The sequence below is a fragment of the Ambystoma mexicanum genome, chromosome 10 (assembly GCF_040938575.1).
Source record: "Ambystoma mexicanum isolate Mex_15411 chromosome 10, UKY_AmexF1_1, whole genome shotgun sequence".
NCBI lineage: Eukaryota > Metazoa > Chordata > Amphibia > Caudata > Ambystomatidae > Ambystoma > Ambystoma mexicanum.
Window position 1 is genome coordinate 1,467,900,771 of NC_090932.1, and position 17,938 is coordinate 1,467,918,708.

General features: G+C 45.7%; 1 protein-coding gene across 1 annotated transcript in view; it reads left to right on the plus strand.

Annotated features, from left to right (window-relative positions):
- Positions 1 to 17,938, plus strand: part of GPN3 (GPN-loop GTPase 3) — a 258,803-nt gene that overhangs the window by 125,046 nt on the left and 115,819 nt on the right. The window contains exons 2-4 of the mRNA XM_069619549.1: positions 2,253 to 2,361; positions 4,843 to 5,010; positions 6,730 to 6,854. Coding sequence (XP_069475650.1) covers positions 2,253 to 2,361; positions 4,843 to 5,010; positions 6,730 to 6,854 — 402 coding nt within the window. The remainder of the gene's footprint in view (positions 1 to 2,252; positions 2,362 to 4,842; positions 5,011 to 6,729; positions 6,855 to 17,938) is intronic.

Below are 17,938 nucleotides of genomic sequence, written 5' to 3' on the forward strand. Positions count from 1 at the left end.
GCCACAGGGCCAACAAGGCGCTACTCCAGTGCACTTGCAGTTGCACTAGTGTGTGTCCCGGCAGTGCTGCCTGCCCAGAGTACCCTTCTTAGTTGGACCTGGAGGGCGCTCCTGCGCTTGACCTTCCGTCTCCCGACCCTCTGCCTAGTCCGTGGCTTGCAGGCCTCGCTCACTATATCCTGATCCTCAGCCCTTAGGTCTTAGCTTGCGCCATATCTCGTTGACAGGCCTGGCCTCATTAGTGCTGCCCTGTGGCTCCCCTTTTATGCACACCTGAGCACTCTAGGCCAGGTTGTGGGGGAGAGCCCTCCGCAGCATCTCTCCCTCCTCGCCAAATAGTGCCAGTCCAGCTTGCCTCTCCGTCACTGCGCTGCCCTGGCCTTTGTGGCTGATGCATGTCATTAGCCCATGTCAGTGTTTCTGGGCACTCATTGCCAATGTTAGTGGGCCGCAGGTCCGGCCAGCGCTGGTTCGCCTCAGGTCTCCCGCCTACCGTGTGGGCACCAGGGCCTGGCTGGACTGCCGTTTTGTTTCTGTGGGGTACTCCGCAGTGCGTCCCCAGCATCCGCTGGCTGCTCCTCACAGGATAAGGGCTTCAGTGTACCCGTGCCCTCTGCTATCCATCCGCGGGCCAGGCTTTATACAGGGCTCGTCTCCCGAGTACCTTGCTGTTTCTCTCCTAGCCATTCCAGACTTTGGGCAGCAACAAAGTTTCTTCGTATCTCGCACCCAGACTGCAACAAAGGGTTACCCCGGGCTTGCCGCGCGTACATCCGATGGAGGCCGTCTGCTCCCGCTCTCGCGGGCACAGCGGTGTCTCAGCAGTCGGCTCCTTCTTCTCTGGAGTGCATCGCGGTCACAATGCTGGTCCCGACCTGCTCCGCAATGTCTTCCTTTGTATGCGGGGGTCCGCCATTTTGTTTCAACGCCTCTGGACCATTCTACATTTCGAGACCTCATATCTTCTGCATGCTCGCCTCTTTTCGAGCCGACAGGCGCTCAGCATGTGCTCCACATGTTCCAACAACTGTCAAGCAAAGTTAAGCTTCAGATTTCTGCTTTTGCACGTCACGTGCATCAGGATCACTGCAGGATATTCAGGAGCTCACTGGAAACACAGCCTACGCCATGGCTGCCAAGCCACGCCCCCTCCCCTCGAACGAGGTTTAGATTTTTAATCCTGGTGTTATAAATAAGACTGTTTAGCCAAGAGAATGGTTTATTTTTAACAGGCAGCTGCGGCTTTGTAAATGCATTTAGTTTCAAGACTGAGTTCACAAACCCTCTTGTCCTGCCTACATTGAATAATCTCATCAGAGAACCAAGTATTCTTCTTTAACTCAGCTTTGATCAGTTTAAGCCTTTCATGTGCTAAGAGTATTAATGACCACAGTTGTAACGTACTGAAATTGGTTCACCAATTTTTTAACATCAGTAATTGGAACAAGATTAACTTTAATGGGTTTGGCAACGGCCTCAAAGGCCTCTGGGGTGACATTTTTTAAGTTAATCTTCTGAATTTTTGTTCTGACATCCATGTGTTGAAGTTTGTCCGGGCGTTGTAAATCAAAAAACACAAAATAATGATCTGACCAAGGACATGGAGTACCTTAAGCAAGGAGATTGTGGTGTTCCAATCCAGAGATTTTCCCTCTATATGCGTAGTGAAAACTAGTGAAGTAGCTTCTAAATTAAGGTCATTGGAGGCCGTAAATTGAAATCGCCAAGAATAATCATGTGGGGAGGGGGTTTAAGTGTATCATTAAGTAACGCTAAAAATTGTTCCTCAATTGAGCCTTTTTTCCAGTGGTCTATATGAGATGAACTGATGGAGGTATTACAATCTACATGCAGTGGGTACACATGTCTGTTAAAGCAACACCCAGTGTACAGAGACTCCCTGTGGTTCCACCTGAACTAATCTACAGAGTACCATGGAGGATAAAGGTGGGAACGCAGTCTCTTGAGGCACCCAGGATACAGAGCGACACCTGCCGAAACGGCTTGTGTACTCACTACCTGTAGGACACACAGAATGGAAAGACACCAAGGTGACATTAGCCTGTGTTAGGGTGGCCCTGGTCCCCTACATTCGATTTCAAGTGTTAGCGGCATGGGTGGGTAAAGCATTTCCTAGCCATGTTATTCATGGCTGCTGATAAAAACCTTGAAATTTGATTTGAATAACATGCTAGTTGAGAACGGCTTCATTTTTATCTCCCAAACATAAACATTTGTATTTTCCGTTTCAGAGCACCTACTGTTCTACTTTACTGCAGCACTGTGAAGAATTAAACCGATCAGTACAGGTCGTCAACCTTGATCCAGCAGCGGAACATTTTGACTATCCCGTCATGGCAGGTAAGAGCTCTTTTTGTTAGCCACTATTGTGCCATCGCATTTTTCAGTGTCTGTGAAAGAGGTTTCAATTCAAAGTTATTAAAACGCACAATAATCGAGAAGAATGTATTCTGTATTGGGTTGTAAGGACACGTTGGAACCAGTCATCCCTTCTGGTAAGCGACTTACATGTCTGTTTTCCTCCTGAAATGTAGGCAGTGACAAATAAGCAGGTGTCTTCTAGTTGCTGGCTTCACTGCTGTGTGGCTATGTCCAGACCAAAGGCATTGGCACCTCGTCCCACATAGGGGAGCTATGCTATTGTGTTGTCTGACCTTGGGGGTGGGTAGATGGATGGGGGCATAAGAAAACAAATCTTTTCATTCATGGTACTTAGTGGACACTGTGTGTTAAAACAAAAATACCTATATCTTTACAATTGAAATGTGTTTTTACTTGCCTAAAAATACTCTGGTCAACAGTGAGAACTACTTCCGTACTCCATGCAAAAGTACTTGTATTCCCACTTCCAGAAAAAGAAAGCAATATATCCCCATCCCAAAATCCTATTTGGAGCCCTGTGTTCCCATAAAGCTGATGCATAATTGCCACATTGGGGTTCTCACAGGAGTTTGATTTAATCTAGCCAATCCGTGTTTACGTTGGTAATGATGTGAATAATCTTGCAGGGGGCCTACCCAGAAGACTCTGGTCACCAAGGACTGGTGAAGCAAGTAATCATTGTCAATGCAGCCTATGCCTCGCGTTGGCTCCCTTATTGCTCTAATGCTTTGAACTTCTAGTACAAGCACAATCTATATTCTCACCAAGGACGTGCTGGTAATTGGGGCTGATTTTGCCAAAGGCTAAATGAATTATGTTGAATTCACTTTGAAAGTCCTGGGTGTTCTCTGATAACCCCTCTTTCTCCCACCAACATTGGGGTTCGATAGTGCATTGTTGTTCTGGTGGTGGGGGGGACCTTGTAACAGTGAGGGAAAATAAGGGACTATTGCTTATTCCCTTGTGAACAGTGTGTTGACAATTGAGTGGGCGAAAGCAAAAATACTTCATTAGGGCTCCAGTGTGCAATTACCAATTGTGGGGCTTGTCACCCCCACATAGGTACTTGGCGTTGGACCCTGGCAACACCAGACAATCAGAATCTTCTAAAAACTGCTCCTGCAGAATGCTATCGGGCTAAAACCTTCAGAGAGTGTTGTTCAAGGAGCAGCATCCAATTGCCTTTTAACTGCCCTTGTGTCTTATAGCTGTGTCTTAACATTGTCCATGTTTGCCCTTTGTCAGTGTATATGTCAGGGTTCGAAATTACCAGGAGCTATTTGGCTCCTGGCCATAGCCAAGGGGAGCCTGGTTAGCTTGAAACCAACAACTACCAGTAGTTACTTTTGACTCATGTGGCAAGTGATGTCTTAAAAACCAAGCTATGTGAAATTAACTGTTTATGTTTGGGAATTAAGAAAGACCAGAGGCAGCTATGCGCACGCAGCAGACTTGATAGTTAGTAACTGTGATTTAGTGGCCAGTTAATGCTAGTATGTAGCAACTAGAGATGCCTGCACATATGAAGTGGTGTAGTTTGCAACTATCTAGAAATGATAGCATATTGCAAAAACAGCAAACGTGTTTCAAACCAAAGGAAGGATCTTTGTTAAGGTGACTGAGGTGGTCTGTGGGTCCACCAGGAGACTTGGTCCTTCCGGGGGAGGACCAATAAATGGATGAAGGACCGTGGAGGGTCAGTTAAAATGGCTGGATATGGGTGATATGTGCATTTTTAATGGCACGCTCTCTTGGCAGTTTACTGCGAATTCACTAAAGTGCTTTGTTATTCTGGAGTAAAAAATAGTGCAGCAAGATTGCTCTTTCAGTGGCTCTGCAATTTAGATTTCTTAAAGTTCAGAGAGTTGCCCTGTCGGGCTTGTACGCAGCAGCCTTTCAGTGTGGAGAGGTACCAGCCTGACAGGGCAACGCACCGAACTGTCAGAAATCTAAATTTCCGAGCCACTGAAAGAACCATCTTGCTGCACTATTGTGCGGCACCATTGGTGGACATTTCCCTGGTGTTGCTAAATCGTTCTCTAAAGCAACTGCATTGGACCTCCACAAAACCCTGTAAAATACATATTCACGTGACTTTTCTTCTAAACCATAAACAAGTGGGTTTGCCCTTGAAAACAAGAAACAGTATATTCACCTAAATACCTACAGCAGTATAATGGAGATGTTTTGAAACCCTTTAATGTGCATAAGACCAGGCCTTCTTTGCTTTGGTTCTTTATACATAACCTGTTGCAATTTTTGCTAGCAAATTTGCATGTGCACTGTGACGACCTTTCTCGGTTTGCCGATGGTTAATGGAGCACAGGCTGGTGTTTCGGGAGGCGTGTTGCTTGCTAAAGTGATCCCGATCCATACACCATGAAGATAGATGGCTGTCATAGTTCATTTTAAAAAGAGCAAATGTTGTTACTGCTACAGATATCCGAGAGCTGATTGAGGTTGATGACGTGATGGAAGATGACACCCTGAGGTTCGGACCAAACGGCGGGCTGGTGTTTTGCATGGAATACTTTGCAAACAACTTTGACTGGCTGCAAAACTGCCTTGGACACGTGGAAGATGATTACATTCTCTTTGATTGTCCAGGTAGGCTGAGACCCATCGCAACACTTGGTGCTCTGATTTGTTTTTTTGCATCTATGAACTTCATCTCTCCTAAAGCATTGAAAAGCATACAACTTCAAGAAGCCTTAGCGAGTTCTGACCATGGGCTATTCTTAACAGCTCTGTTTTCCAAGCAGTTACATGAGTTAAATCAACCGGTTTTCAGAGTCTCGTGTTCACAGGTGTGCTTTTGTTCTCTATGCTGTAGTCTTTAATCTTTAATCTCCATTATTTCTGGTTGCCTTGAAATTCATGATTTTTAAAAAAAATTATATGTATCCCAGAAACTGGTGAACCGTGCTGCTTTTTCGGGTTGTGGCAATTGACTACAGTAATCTGCGTTTTACTCGAGATTCAGGGCTGCAATCTGGGCTTTTCTTAAGAAACGGAAGGACGTATGAATACTTATCTAGAAACTCTAGGGTGGGGGCTATATTTGAATGGGTGGGCGGGGTAGAAGTAATGTTTCATCACTGTCGAAGCATCACATCCAACTCTTCTCTTGTTTGTTGTGGATGGGTAGCGAGCACTTAACCATCATTGAAAGAGAAACAAGTAGAACTGAAATATGTGAACTACCTGTGGTTTCAACAGGTGTCGCTAAAATGTTTGAGCCAATAAAGGGCTTATTGTTTACCCTTTCTTAATTCCAAGAGAACTTTTTATTCTGCCCATACCAAAATAGGGGAACACTATTACAATGTCTGTACTATATAACATTTTTGGTAAGCCGTTTTGCAAAGGTGCCCAGCATATGCGTAAGGACGCACAACGCAAATGTTGGAAAATGCTAAAGGAATTCAAATTTTCTCTTTGAGCCATCATTTGCCTCCTTGATTTACTAAGGACTGAGTTTCAGTGTTAGCTAGGTTAAAAGCTGAATTAAAAAGTGCCATTTTCTGCCATGATGCCTCCCTGGGTAATCTATATGGCTGGGAAGCCCTTTGTCCATCCCACCCTTTCCTGTGCCATGTGATGCAAAAAGTGTTTCACTTTAAAGCATCTCTTCTGGCAAAGTGTCCACCTCTATCCCACCCCCCCCACCCCCCGCCCCACCTCATATTAGGTTTCGAGCAACTGCAAAATCTTGCTCTGGAGGAAGAGATGTGGAGAGCAGGCTTTGACTAATTAAAACATAGGAAGAATCGCCGGAGTGGTTTCTATAGACGAAGATCCGAACTGTAGACTGGAACTTGAGGATGCAGAAGGAGGATGGGCTGATCAACCAGTGAATTGTGAACCCCAGTCAGGCGTTCAGAGTGAAGGACAAGTATGCAAATAATCCTGATTGATTTTCATTATATGTAACTATTTCTTCTACATATTCATTGTGGAGATCTGGAAAATAAAAGTGGATTTGTACTATTTTATGGTTTGTAGAGCATGGCCCAAGTCTCAAACCAGTAGGAGTTAAGAGATGGCAAAAGCAGACAAAGGCACGATTCAATGGGGAATAGGAGCAAATAAGTATGAAACTCTATTGAGGATGAGTGTACAATAGTCATGTGGTTCATAACTGTTACTCGCACAAGTCAACATTCAACTGAATTCTATTTAGGAATCTTCTCGTACTACTTATGAAAGTCTTCTATGTGCGGGTGATCCGTGTTGAGCAATTACATTGCAATCCATTATACATTGCAAATGTACACCTAACATCTGAAATATCCTTTGCTGACATGCGTGACTCCTATTTCCTAGGTCAGATTGAGCTGTACACCCACCTGCCCGTCATGAAGCATCTGGTGGACCAGCTGCAACAGTGGGAGTTTCGCGTCTGTGGTGTTTTCCTCGTTGATTCGCAGTTTATGGTGGAATCCTTTAAGGTACCTGCTTTGAAGCCATTCGGCTATTAGTGATATTTTGATTCTTTTGAACTCTCTGCAATGTACACTTTACTGAAAACCAAGAATGGGCGAATAATGTATTTATTCAGAATATATTATGAGTGTTTCTTTTTGGATTGGGCCAGTTTTAGCTACCAGAGGGTGAGGTTAGAGCTGCATTTTAATACGAATATTAAAAAATCTAAGTAGCAATGCCACTAGAAGTTTGCAAATATTTCGATGAACAAATATTATTCACTGTTTTTTAAATGAATTTATTTTAAACTTGCAACAAAAAAAAGTGCCAGTTTCCATTATGCCCAGTTACCACAAATAGTGACACTGGTTTCAAATATACCCACTTAGCACCTTATTGCTAGCTTACATTGAGACTTCCAAGCACTATAATTCAAACAAAAAAGAGCATCTGAGACAGAGTTTCAAGATTCCAAGACAAATTTTAATATACACATACAATACACTCGAGCAGACTTCAGGTTCAACCACGATCAGTATTTCGTGGAGAAGTGAAGTACCTGAATGGTTCATGGTGTCACCTTTCATACAAAACTGAGCCTGCATCAGCTTAGGTAATTTGTTATTCATTTGTAAAAGCTAATAGCGCAAATATGTTTAAACTACATACACAATAATTCAACCAATCCTTATCTAATCTCAAGTGGGTAGGACAAACTGTGTATTCGGCAGATGGTCTTGCTATGTGAAATTCACGGTCTGTGAATTGTATTTGATATAATTAAACATAATGCCGTCTGCCTGTCGTTCCAACAATGGTAATCCTATTTAAACAAGCTTTCAAAGAGACCTATTAACCTTTTATGGGCTGATGAGAATGAAAGAGGCTGAGCACTGCGATTCAATGTGTAATTAACCTTCGCTCAGTGCCGTCAGCCTTTACACAGTATTAATCAACAGAATAAGGCTATATTTAAACAGGTTTTCCTCCTCTGCTAAATGCAAGGACCTGCTTTTAATATTTAACGGAAGTTGTCTCTGCGAAGGCCAAGAAACTTAAAACGTATTTTGCACAAGTCCAGTTTTTCCCACAATAACATGTTTTTGTAATGATTAAAGAAAAAGGCCATGAATACATTTCTATATTGATTCATTGTGTTAAATTGACAAATGCAACCCTTTTTGTACATTGCAAGAAAACAGGGTTTTGATCGCAAAAATGTATTAGCTTAGGGCTAAGCAAATGGACATATTATATTCTAACAAACTCTCCTTTTAGTCTAAATTCATTTTTTGGATAAGTAATCTAAATCAGTTGAACTTTCAGTAGCAAATGTCCATTCAATCCTTAATTTGCATTTCTTTCATCATGACATTAGTTTGATGACTATCCATGGGAAGGGGCTTCATTTTTTTCACTACCCTAACACAGCTCTGAGATAAAAGGGAACAACAAACAGGAATACACTGGAGGCAACAGCAGAACCTAACATTAAGCCCAATACCACTAACAATATAAGACCTCAATTTCCATCCCCAATCCTTTAACAAGTCCCAAAACCATTGGGACCAGCTGTTCTCCTGTCTGAGCTCATAATGTACTGCTTCTCCCCATACATGTCATCGATCAATGGCATCAAAGATATCTCTGGAGCCATCAGGTGTATAGGTACAGCAAGAGGAGCCCACTATTTTACAGACCCCTCTTTTTGCAGCCGTGAGAATGTCCAACACCATCCTATTTTGAAGTGCCACCAATCTAATAGCGTCTGCTCAGTTGTTAGATTCTCAAATATATTTGCAGTCTCATTCAACATTCTTTCGACCACTCTACTGAGCCTACGGATGCTTCTGCAGTTAAGGGCAACCCCTAACAATGGTATTATCCCCTTCTCAAAATCTGCTGCCACCTGGGAATTGGTATTCGTCTGGTCCTTCTCTTTTCCCTCTCTGTAATTTTACACGCTGGTGTATATTTTCTGTGGAGGCCACATAAACACTAGGGAATACATTAGAAGGTAACGTATGCCCGTGCAACCCTTCTTCAAACACTTTACCGTCCTCACAAACATAATACCAATTCCAATAAGGGAGAATGTCATTAGTATAATTGGTGTAGTCCACGATTGTATCAAAAAATTGCATTTTATAATATTTTCTTCCTCTAGCAAACGGGGGCTCTCCTATCCTATGGGTTACTTGGAATAAAGGATAGGTAACATTCATATAAGAGGTGTAGGACTGCCATGGGAATTTAGACATCTTACTCAAACTTGAAAGATTGCTATTAAGGTTGATATTACATATTTCAGGGTTCATAATAATAATAGTGTTAACCACTATCCTTCCAGGCGGGGCACATGCTCTATCCCAATCATTTGCCAAGCTGCTATGAGACAGAAAAAGTACAGCACATAATATTGATCGGTTAACTGGGACTGCATAATAAGGTATTCCTATTCCATCTCCAATCTGCGGGACATGTGAGCAAAGCCAACAGTCTGTTCTATCAATATCTTTTTGAACTTTGTCCAAGATGCATACATTCAAATTATTTCAGTAACCATATCTCTGAAATACATCCAAGTTGTGATGGGTATGTGGTAAAACATGGGTGCGTAAAAGGGAGCTTGGTAATGGCTTCATTATCATCGGGAAGAAGTGTGTTTAAAAGATGTACAGAATCATGCTCAAGATAACAAATACCGCATCGCTAGCATAGTACATAATGTCATTATTACGATTCGGTCCTCTTTTGCCCATTTGTTTTTGTGAGCGAGAAGCTAGTCACTTTATTGTCCTTCATTTGAATTTTATCACTGAGTTGATGCACCTCCATAATGCAGGTTTCTTCAGTCATTGAAGATACCTAGTTACCTCCTGGTGTGCACAGGGATCAGGACACGTTGGTGTCTTGTGGGTGCATGGCTGACCTCCATATCAGACCTGCATTTGTAGGTTTCTAGTGTGTACAGAACTGACATCTGTACCAGATCTGCACTTTCCTACCTTCATATGCCCAACCCTATTCTTTTCTGGGTATTCGTTTGTATCTGGTCACTCATGGAATAGCATGATCTTCGAACAAGGTGGGTGTCCATACTGAAGGCTTTATATCAGGATTTGACTAACTCATAGGGGTGCAAAAATCCTTTGTTTCAGGCAGAGGAGGATGATCCTCATTAAAAGGTGAGCGTAAGGGAACCAATTTGATATGAGCAGCGTGAATCCAATGTTTTTTCCCCTCCGCTCGAACAGCAGTCTGGGTGGCTAACGGCACCTCGTATGGTCCTAACCAGTGTGGTTCCAGTGCTCTGTTTGTTTGATATTAATTTTCTTTTTTTTTGTCTTTACCAGATTTCCAGGTTTCACCTGATGGCCCTCTCGCAAATATTTGTCCGGCTAGCTATCCTACGCCTACTGGTGACTAGAACGCAATTGTTCAGTCAATTGTTTGCAATAATCAACAAGCAGTGGGTGCTCAATGTCCTTCAATGTTCATGGTCTAGGAGCACCCCAACTATTAGCTGGTCTACCCATAACTATTTCATAGGTGGATAACCATGATTTGGATGCAATATGGATGCAACTGTAGTCCCCATAGAGAGTAATGCTAATGGTAGAGCATCTGGCCACTTAAGTCCTGTATGTGCACAAACCTTATCTATTTTGGTTTTCAAAATTCTGTTGTGGTGGTCAATTAGCCCTGTATTCTCTGGGTGATTAGCTGTGTTTTATTTCTTTTTGATCTGCAGTCAATTACACACGTTTTATATTACTTCTGCAGTAAAGTGGGGGCCGTTCTCAGACCAGACAACCCTGGGTAATCCGATTCTGGGGAAATAGTCTTTCAATGTAACTTTTTTAGTGGAAATGGCTGAATTGTCTTTCAAGGGAAAAGCCTCTACCCATTTGACGAAGGCACAAATTACTACTAGCACATATTTCAGATAACTACATTTTACTAATTCAATAAAGTCAAAATGCAAGACTTCAAATGGAAAGGTAGGAGGGTCAAAATTTCATGCGCAGACCCTAGTCCCTCAGCCTACGTTATGTTGCAAACCTATCATGCAAGTTTTAACCACATTCTCAGCTGTCGTAGCGATTAATGAATTACTCCAAACATTCTCCAATTGTTTGCAAATGGCTTTATCATGTATGTGGGGGAGGGTCCTCGGGTCATGCATACTACCAAAGGTACATAGGCATTAGGTAACATCCATTGTTCTTTAGACCCTAAAACCCAACATCCCTCTTCATTCGTTATGGCAAGGCTATCTTCCCACCTCCTCATTTCCTCATCAGAGCCCATTGCTTCTATCTCCTTAATCCTGACTGAGGTTTCCTCCATTAGTCGTGAATCCTGGGCCCATCTAAGATTCTCAACATTATACATCCCCGAGGTACAATCTAATGCTGTTTGTTTGGTTTATGGAGTCAGCAAAATAATTTCCTTTATGAATTTCAGTCACTATCTTCTGATGGGCAGCACATTTAATTATGGCTAGTTTCTTTGGTAGCGTTGGCGATGACAACAGCCGCAATATTAAGGAACCATGCTGTATCTTGGTTCCATGTGAAGTCAAAAATCCCCTTTCTGCCCATAGTTTTCCAAAATGATGCGCTACTCAGAAGGCACACTGCTTGTCAGTAAAAATATTTACCGAAAGGTTTTCTGATAGTTCACAAGCATGGGCCAAAGCTGCAATTTCTGCTGCTTCTGCTGAATTAAAGGGTATTTGGTTGGTCTCAACTATAGTTTTTAAAGTAGTAACTACATAAACTGCGGTTGTAGTTCCATCAGGCATTTTAAAACGTGACCCGTCACAATACAGTTGTCCTTACGCTTCCGGAAGGAGGGTATCTCTCAAATCAATTCGTCCCTTGGTGTCTTCAGTTGTTAAGAGACAATCGTGGTTGGCTGACTCATTCTCCCCAATACCCTGATTTGGTATGGGTAGTAGCTGAGCGGGGTTGAGTATATTGCAGCGCTTTTAATGTGAGGTGAGAACAATATCAATTCATATCTGGTAAGTCGGGCTGTAGTCCTATATTGGGTCTGAGTCCTATTTAAAAGGACATCGACTGAGTGAGGTAGCATCACGGTTAAAGAATGACCTAAAACCATGCCTTCAAATTGTTTTACTGACAAAGCTGCAGCTGCTACTGCACGCAAAACATTTAGGCAAAGCACATTCGACATGGTCGAATGTGAAGGAAAAATAGCTGCCCGGACTATTCCTTTCTCCATGTTCTTGTGTCAATGCAGCCAAAGCACATCCGTTTCCTGATCTTTCCTGAGTGGATTCCTGCCTCTATCATTCCCACGCAGACATACTCCTCTTTCGAATGCCTCTTCTGCAGTCTTTCTCTCTTTCTCTATTTCTCTTTCTCTCAGTCGGCAGATCTCTCCTCCCTCCTGACCTCAACCACTCAACTCCTCCTTCTTGGTGACCTCAATATCCATCCAGACTCTACGTGTTCCTCCTCTGTGCTCTTCAGTGACCTCTGCGGTTCCCTCTCCCTCCTCCCCTCTGGGCCAAATCACTTTGCAGGGCACACACTTTAAAAAAAAAAAATCTGTTTATTGGTTTAAGTACGAACCAAGGTAAACAAGTCAAACATCAACAAGGCAAGGTCGCATTACAAAGGTCCAGAGTATCTCATTAATCAAACTGCGAGGCGGGAAACCAGGTGAGAAAGGGTCTTCCGAGAGGGAGGGGGACATAGGGTCCCAGGTCCCCATGCTCCCGGGCCCCATGAGTCCGACAACATAGGAGATATCCAAGCTAGGTGTTTACACAGTTCCAGTCTATTTCCACCAAACCTTCAGGAACTTCCCAGGGCAGCCCCTGGCGTTATAAATGTTTCTCCAGGGACGCAGAGTGGTCCATTTCATTGATCCATCGGCTAAGGCTCAGCCCATCTGAGGATCCCCACATGGTGCCATTGCCACAGAGAGGAACATCTTTTCTTACTTAGTAAACTCCATTCCCCCCCCCCCCCAGGTCCCGAGTATTACTATCTTTGGGTCCTGCGGAACTGGGGACCCCAAAACATCAATGATCTTATGGATGCATCTGCACCATAAGTCTTGAATAACGTCACAGATCCAGATCATGTAAAAGAATGTTCCCTCAGATCTTTGGCACCGCAGACAGTCTCAATCCTCCACCGCCCCCCACTTCATCATCGAAGCCCGGGAGTGATAGGCCTGGTGCAATATTTTACACTGTATTAAGCAGAGTTTATTGTCTATGCCAATCTCTTGTGGGAACATCCGTGCCTCAACCCATTCTTTGGATTCCAGCAGGCCCACTACCCTCTGCCATTTCTCACAGAGCTGGGACAGTTCCTGAGCTCCAAAAGCAGTTATTACCTGGTAGTGTTGATGTGACCTTTGCCGGGAACCCGACCTGGCAGATGTTTGCCTCTAGAGGAGAACACTTTGGAATATCGGCCAACACTGGGAATTGGGCACGGATAGCATATGTTAATTGCAGGTGTCTGTAGCGCTCCGCAGTTGGTAATGCAAACCTGTCCTGCATGTCACTAAATGGTGATATGTGCTGTCCAATGTCGCATCCGCAAGGGTCTGTATCCCCAGTTCCTCCCACCTGGTGAAGTGCCCCATTTTTTAGGACTTCAGGGATAGTCTCGGGAGGATAGCTCAGCGGTAACATGCTCGCCTTGGAAGCAAGACGACACGGAGAAACACAGGTTCGATCCCCAGGTCCACGCTTAGAAACCTCTGGGTATTAAGCGCGTTATAAATAACCTATCATGTGCATGTTATTCCATAGGGGCTGGTCCAGTGTCGGTCTCATGCCCCAGCCTATATGGTGGAGAGCTTCTGCCCAGACTTTGCAAATCTGTTTTATAATTCTGGGCATATTGGACACCTCTCTTTCTGTCCCATACAACACTCGAAAGGGTGTGATTACGCCCATCCTTCTGGTCTCTTCCCCCCTATGTATGGGAGCTCTGGATCCCCGTGAAGCCAGTCATTCACCACTCCCAACTGTGCGGCCCAGTAATAAGCCGGGAGGCATGTTAAACCTATCCCCCCCCTCCCAGACAGAGTGCTGTGGGGTTTTTAGGGCTATGCAAAGCTGTTTCCCCCTCTACCCCATCCCTGAGGAGTCTCCGGAGGATGACCTCTATGGATGTGAAGGCCGTGTGGGGGATATTCAGCGGGGCGTTCTGGAGGACGTACAATAATCTATGAAAAGAGAGAGCATTTTAATGAGGGCCGCTTTGCCCATTAAAGTCAGTGGGGGGATTGCCAATGGGTAACGTCTAGTTCAAATCTATCCACCGCCGATTATAGATTGAGACGAAGGAAGTTGTCGGAGTTGGGGCTCACTCTGATACCTAGGTAAACAAAGCTCTGAATGGAGACAGAGTAGGGGCAGTGTGCATGGCACACACTTCCAGTCTTGATCTCCTCCCACCTCCCACTATTCATCCCTCTGACCACTCCTCTCTCCTGGAGCGATCACTCCCTCCTCTCCTATCTCTTACCTCTCTTCCCCCCAGGCCAAGCCAATCCAACACTGCCACCTACCTTCTCGGACATCCAGCCCATGAATCGTGTGTCAGTTGAGGCCTTTGCTGCCGCCTTGTGTTCCCCCACCCTCTCTGCCTCTGATTGACTCACATCCTGATACAGCCCTGTCTATGCTCTACTCTTTTATCTCCAACACTGTTGATGCTCTTGCCCCTGTCATGAGGATCCGTTTGAAGCCCAAAGCCAAGTGCAATTCTTGGTACGACTCTTAGCTACACTTAAACGTAAGTGTAGGGTGGCCGAGATGAAATGGAGGGCTTCTTGTTCATCCTCCGACAAACTGGCCTGCCGCCTGCTCCAAAGGCAACACTGTCTCTGTCCATACGAAGAAGAGAGTCCACGTCCAAGCCTGTGTCTGATCTCTGGCCCTCCTACAACCACCCCCCACCTTCTTTCTCTTCCTTTCCTCTTTTCTCCCCTGACGAGGTCTCCAGACAAGTCCGATTTATGAAAGTCTCGTCAAAACAGGTTCTTTCCTGTTCTTCCAAAACCATCAAAGACCACATTGACACCCTCGCTCCTGCCCTGGCTGATTTCTGCAACCACTCCTTCACCTCTGGAGCCTTCCCCTCCCCTCTGAAGCACTCTTGTGCACCCACTTCTCAAGAAACCCACAGCTGAGCCTTCTTGCCCAGCTTACTATCGCCCGATCTCATTCCTTTTCTCGGCAAACTACTGGAAAAGCTGGCCATCTCGCAGCTTAATCTTCAGTTTGACTGTTGGTTGTCTCCACGACCATCAGTCCGGCTTTAGAGCTGCCAGAAGCACAGAAACTGCTCTACTGAACATCCGTGAAGATCTGCGCACCAACCTTGACTCTAACATCCTCTCTGTCCTCCTCCTATCTTCTGCATTCGATATGGTCAACCATACATCCTTTCCTCTGTCTCCCTTTCTACCTGCAGTGTTCCCCAGGGGTCTAACCTCTCACTCTGGCTTTTCAACCAGTACCTGGCAACTCTCGCCCACCGTATTACCATCTTCTGCTCCAATTTTCAGTGCTATGCTAACAACACTCAACTCATTTTCAGGCTTCCCTAGCCACCTCTTCTCCTTCTCTCATCTCTGATTGCCTGTCTGCCATTCAGCATTGGTGTGCTGCCAACGATCTCTGCCTGAATGCCAGCAAGACAGAGATCCTCCTCATCTGCACACCCTCACCCTCCTTTCCTGTCACTCTCTGGCCGGCCTCACTTGGCCCCCCTCATACCCCTACCTGCGAGGCTAAGAACCTCAGGGTCATCTTTGACTCCACGCTTTCCTTGTCTGTCCACATCTCTGATATCTCTAAAAGTCATACTTCCTACTGCACCTCCTCAGAGATATTCTGCCTTTCCTCTCCTTCCCCCAGAAGCTCACTGTCTCTTGAGCCATGGTTCTCTCTAGGTTGGATTATTACAACAGCCTCTTTCTAAACCTACCTGCCTCTACTCTCCGCCCTTTGCAACTTATATAGAACAGGACTGCGAGACTTGTCTTTGGCCTCCAGCCTGGGATCATATCTCTCCAGCCCTGAAATCTCTCCACTGGCTCCCAAGGATTCAATTCAAGACCCTTTGCGTTGTCTACAAGGCTTTCTGGGGCCTGGGTCCAAAATCCTCTGTAAATACCTTTCCTCCTGAGCTCTTTGTTCTTCCACTTCCAACTCCCTCAGGGTCAGTTGTTTTTCAAAGAAACTAGCTGGGGCTAGATCTCTTTCTTCGGCTGTGGGCTCCCTCTGGAATAGCCTCCCTGCCCCTCTGAAACTTGGAGAACCATCGCCGGTTCCGGAAGCACCTCAAGACCTTCCTCTTTGCTTCTGCCTTCACTCCTCTTCTCCCCTCCTGATCTGTTCTGCCTCGGAATCGTGCACCTGGGTACCCTTTGACTTTCAGGCCCAGGTACACGCTCACACTGCCACCCTGCATGCTGTGGTATATAAGCCAGAAGCAGCTCCCACATAGGGAGCTGACAAATAGGTGGTTTACGCAATTTTAAAAGTGCCGTTAAGTGTGCGAGTTGCTCTGGGATACTCATTGTGGATGCATTATCTATTAGTGCAAGATGTTGCAACTCTGTGGAAATCTCGATCTCGCCTTCCTCATTTTTCTGCATAATTGCATCTAACATTACTTACATGGTATGCATCCACATCTGGGAGGCATACTGACAAAGGGTACTGAAAATAACCGAAAGAGGTGTCCCGGAGTGGTAGCCCATTTGATAGCGGTACGTGTAATTAATAGCAATTCCTCATCCATACTCTTACGTCCCGTCCCCTTTCCCCTATACTGTATGGGCGTCCTTTCCTAGGGACGGGAGTGGAACCTTTTTCACCAGAAAAACCTTCTTTCCCTTTAAATTTAGAGGCGCGTGGGGTGCGGCCCTGGGAGCATGTGCTACCCCGACTCCGCCCTCCAGCACCACTCCTCAGTCCCCTTTTCTACGTCGACTCCTCAGTCCCCTTTTCTACATCGACTGGAACAGGCCGATTTCACCAGCGCTCCTGGGTTTGACCTCGTCATTTAATTCCATGCGCTCTTCCCCGGATTCTTCTTATCTTTTTGTCTTTGTCATCTAGGTACTTGGTCCTCCGGCGTCACTCTCTTCCCCGGCACATGTCAACTTCAGCAGGGGTCCAGCCTGCAAGGGACTTTTTCCCAGGTCTGACCCCCACGCTCTTTGCCTCCGCTACCTTGGCCCTGACCATGGCTGGAAGGGTTGTACCGTGTGCGACGGACTCCACGCGCACTGAAGAACAGGCTAGCCAGGTGGAGGGAACTCTTCCAAGCGTCGCCTCCAGAGGAAGAGGTTGGTCCAGCAGAGAACGAGGCCCAACGGAGGGCCGTTCTTTTCCATCGCACCCCATAAGGGCGACTCCTTTCTGAGCAAATGCCCAAGCAGGAGTAACCTCTTGGGTTCCGTTACCAGCACACGCATCAAGGCTAACCCAGTTACCGGCCTTATGGCAGAATGGTCTCTGGACTCTAATGGTATCAGTGCTGAGGGACTGCAAGGTTCTTCTAGCGGGTCTACACCTGGAGGGCCCTAGTACCGGCACCATGTCCGAGGGGGAGCCTGCATGCAGCACTACCGTCGACAATACTGAGGGCGGTACACCTTCCAGGCCTAGCCCTCAGGTGCGGGATAGGCCTCATGTTCCAACACCAAGAGCCTTGGGCTAGGCCGTGTCCAGAGGGCCATGCACCACGACTTTGGCATGTGGCACGCAGCCTGACAAAATGTCTGCCGCACCAGACATGGCCACTTGGCCGATGCCACTCCTAGTAACAGAGCAGGTGGGTGAACGAGTTTCAAGGTGAGACTGGTGTCAACCAGGTATGTGGCCTACGGTGTACCCATCAGTAGCGCAGCGCAGGTTCCACCTACAACCAAGACGGAATGCGCCCCGGCCCCAGAAGCCCCCAGCCACTCTGTCGGTATCCCCTGCCTCCTCTTCAGCCTCCGAGGACAGGTTCTCATAAAGGTTTTTGGGCCCCCCCACCCCTCAGATGGGTGCCATCCTGAGGGATGCACTCAGGGACTTGCTCCCTCC